This window comes from Merops nubicus, unplaced genomic scaffold (genome assembly GCF_000691845.1).
Source record: "Merops nubicus isolate BGI_N331 unplaced genomic scaffold, ASM69184v1 scaffold39725, whole genome shotgun sequence".
NCBI classification, from domain to species: domain Eukaryota; kingdom Metazoa; phylum Chordata; class Aves; order Coraciiformes; family Meropidae; genus Merops; species Merops nubicus.
Window position 1 is genome coordinate 614 of NW_008608313.1, and position 3829 is coordinate 4442.

General features: G+C 41.9%; 1 protein-coding gene across 1 annotated transcript; it reads right to left on the reverse strand.

Annotated features, from left to right (window-relative positions):
• Positions 1-427: 427 nt before the first annotated feature.
• Positions 428-3804, reverse strand: BCAS2 (breast carcinoma amplified sequence 2). The gene is made up of 5 exons (XM_008940222.1): positions 3704-3804; positions 3444-3605; positions 2338-2388; positions 1118-1198; positions 428-570 (listed from the first exon to the last, which is right to left on the reverse strand). The coding sequence occupies exons 1-5, from the start codon at positions 3763-3765 to the stop codon at positions 441-443; spliced, it is 486 nt and encodes a 161-aa protein (XP_008938470.1). The 5' UTR covers positions 3766-3804; the 3' UTR covers positions 428-440.
• Positions 3805-3829: the final 25 nt, after the last annotated feature.

Sequence of the window (3829 nt, forward strand, 5' to 3'; positions counted from 1 at the left end):
GAGCTGGCCTCCCACACCAAACTCCACTCTGCGCCCACACCCAGTGCCGCCAGGTGGGTCCACCTGGCAAAGCCCACATCATTGCCAGCACTTAGGTCATTCTGAACACAAAGCAGAAGCTGTACAAACAGCAAACAGTGTTTATTAAAGGCACGGGGGAAAATGGAAAACATGAAACAGATTTTTTTAAGAGCTCCTAACTTTAGGTATAGAAAAAGTGAAACAATTCACAGTACATTTAACTATGCCTGCAATACAACTGAACAGGACATTTTGAGTCTACCCTGCTTCCTCCTAGAATTTAAAACAAGAAACCATTAAAACACCTTTTCATCACCTTGCACAACTGCAACTAGAAGTGTCTACAAACACACAGCATCTCCGAAGTGTTTTCTTTCGTGTTTTTTAATATATGCTGCAGTGAATTAAGACAGATTAAGTCACTGGAAGTCTTGCTGGATATTCTCCTTGTTTGCTTCCCCATGCTGCTGTTTGATTTGGGATATTTCATTTTCTAGCTGCACAATAGTTCGTTCAATCTCATAATTTTTACTGACAAGAGAGACCCATCTGGAAGGGAAAAAAAATAAAAAAGCCTTCAAGTTTTATTTAACAATAAAATGTTTAACAATTAAAATGTTAATTAAAAATATATGTTTTAAAATCTAAGACAATTATGGCTCCAAAGAAAGCACAATGGCGACAAATGAAGCAATATTTTTCTCAGTACTTCACAAACCTGAGTTAATATCAATGGTAATTTGAACAACTAACGTGATAAAGAGTTGTTCTTAACCGTGTTAAACCTTAACATACAAAATTAAACTGCGCTCACTTCCAATATTTAGATAAAGAGTTTAAGAAACAATTTAGACAGGCAATTTCAAGCAGCCTGTCTTATGCCTCCTTTCCATACCTCTCACTCATCGATTCACTCAACCATGATCACTAGTATGTAGACCTGAATTACAAATGCTTTAAAGCACTTTGTCAAAGCAATAGTATTCATGTGATAACATTCTACAACAGCACTGAAAGATGGCTGATGCTCTGCATAGAAGAATTCAAGGAAAAGATGCACTTATGGAAGATTTAACAGAAAAGTCTAGATACTCACGTAGATTCCATTTCTCGGAGCTTAGCCCCTGCTGTGAGCTGCATGTTCTTTCGCTGCCAGTTGAGATCTTGAATATTTTTCCTGGGGAGAGAAAGAGCTACGTAAGGGTTTTTTTTGTCTCCTTTCTTTAGAATTTGTAGCATCTGCTGCTGATTTCAAAATACACCTAATCCCTAGAAGTACTACCAGAAACCACGTGTGTAGCCAGGACTGGAACTAACAGATGGACAAATCCCAGTACAGGGATGCATGCAGAACCCTGAGATGGACAAATCCAAAACAAGAAACCTTCACTCCACTACAAGCAAAACTTTCAAGTCTACTGCATCTGGCCAAATGCAGAACATAGAATTGTTTCTGTTCTCTGAAAAAAAAAAAAAGTCAGAAAAGCAAAGACAAACTGCTAATTCAGTGCAAAATTCAGTATTTCAATGAAGCATCTGAGAAGCGCAGAATACTTAAAATAACTTTGGTCTCTAAATAGTCCTTAGTTCACACTGCTAACACTTGTAGTCTCCTTCCATCATGGTGTTCCTGCAGCCTTCCCAACTTCAGTTCTGCTTCTACCCTTTCCAACACTGATTCTGTGCATTAATCTAAACACATAGGTACCGATAAAAAAATATGATTCACTGTGCAACTTGCCTTCTACCCACGTCCCAGTACACAGTCCCATCTTCTGGCTGAAAATGGCAGTAGTTCACCTAAATCTGAAAAGCTTTACTTGCCAAATCCATAGCATGGACTGTATAAACAGAATGAATTATGAATATGAACCATTTCAACATATGATAACCTCAATCCCCCAGTAATCCATCTCTCTAAATTCATTAAAGCATCCACTTCAAAACAATAGGCCAAACCCAACACTAGGGAACTGTCTTGCCAGACACAACTACACACCAAATTAAAATCTAGCAGCAGCGAAAAGAAAACATAAGGGCCTTTCAGAGAGGATTCCACCACAATCCATTCTGTTCAAAGCAGAGGTTCAGACAAAACAAAATGAAAACAAAACCTACACAGAGTTTGAGTGGAATAGGTCTTGTCAATGTAACCACTTGGGGAGGGCAGGGTCAGATTTCTTAATTATTGGTATTACTGGGTCTTTTTTCCTATGACCATGGCAACTGAATGTACATGACACTTTGTATAGCTTGGGGGGAGGGAGGAGAGGGGTTCCCCTCCAACTTTAGTGTGACAATAAGAGAATGACTCACCTCAACTTCTGAAGCTCTTTCTGGGCTTGTTCTATCATATGAACCAGATGTCTAATAGAATGCAAGCAAAGCATTAGGAAAACATACGGTTGCTAGATAAGAACCTTTTAACCTGCAATTTAACTCTTCATAATTAAGGATGTAACAAGCCACATCAATGCAAAGACCCGAGAACACGTTCCCAATGCAGTCTGCTTCTTTGCTCCTGAAGGAAACGACATAACACCAAAACACTCCAGTTCTAACATGCTGTTTTAAGACACAAACCCTCATTAATCACTACAGTCAGCCCTTGCTATTAGACAGAATCAGAAAATCAAATCCTGTTAGCTGATCAAGTTTTATTTTCAAGCTTGTTAATTGTATGCTTGTGCTAATCTGCCTAGAATGCTATTGTAACATCTCCCTACCTTATCATCTATCTTCTAAGATTACCAGTAGCCATTTTTTACTACTTCCCTCCTAAGATGCTATCAAAGCACAAATGGATTCTCTTCACTTCCTGACATACGTGCAAGCTAATAGATCCTGTATCTGCCTCCCTTCTCCTAAGCCAAGCAACCCTTTGCCTTCTCTCAAAGGTATGTTTCATATTGCTTTTCTCTACACCTTAATCTAAGACTAAGCTAACCCTTCTCCAAGGCAGATGTTAATATTCTCTGCCTGAAATAGCTGCTTCCTGCAGCCATATTGTCAACAACTTTTGGCTTTTGAAACAGCTTTATTAATAATGGCTCCTGGCTGAGCAGGATCAGTGGCAAGTCATCGTTGTTTCCATTACTGAATTACCGTTTTGCAGGCTTTTGTTAGTCTCTTTAGTTATCCCCCATTAAAGCGCATTATCACCAACTGCTACACAAACAAAAACTCAAAAAAATTCAAGATTGGTATGTATTGAAGCACAGGCTATTTCTTGGCCACAGAGACGGTTCATTCTCTTTCAGGCCAGTTTCCTTTTTTTCCACATATAGCTCTCTCAAAAATGCTGAGTTACTCCAGGATAGGTTCTAAAGATCCCCCCGGCCTTACACAGGAAAGCACGACAAATATTCAGAAACCAACGACAGAACTTCAACCAGGTTCAGCAAAGCAGACGAAGGCCTTACTCGTTGTACACCTTCCAAGCATTACAGCCGTGTTGCGACATTAATTCCAGGTTCTCGATACGGACTGCCTGGTGCTCCAGCTGCGCCATGGAGTTGTTCACACACTCCTGCCACGCCGTGATATCGTTCTTCTGGCCGGAAGACGGGGCCGGCAGTTCGTACCTGGAACACGGCACCCGCCCGCTTCAGGAGCAGCCGCGGCGGACACCAGGCATCCGCCGGTGCTCCTCGCGGCTCAGCTAGGGGGCGGCTCAGCTCACCTCTTCATGCTGAGCAGCTCCAGAGGCTGCCGGGCCGCCAGGCGCTCGAACTCGTTCCGCATGATCTCGGTCTGCGGGGAAGGCAGCGGTGAGGCGGTGGCGGCCGGCCGGGATGGGGAGGGGCCG

Coding starts and splice junctions, on each gene's coding strand:
- BCAS2 (XM_008940222.1), bottom strand. CDS start 3,765: ATGCGGAACGAGTTCGAGCGCCTGGCGGCCCGGCAGCCTCTGGAGCTG. Junction 3,606..3,703: donor GAGCTGCTCAGCATGAAGAG/GTGAGCTGAGCC, acceptor GCCGTGTTCCAG/GTACGAACTGCCGGCCCCGT. Junction 571..1,117: donor CTCCGAGAAATGGAATCTAC/GTGAGTATCTAG, acceptor TTTCCCTTCCAG/ATGGGTCTCTCTTGTCAGTA.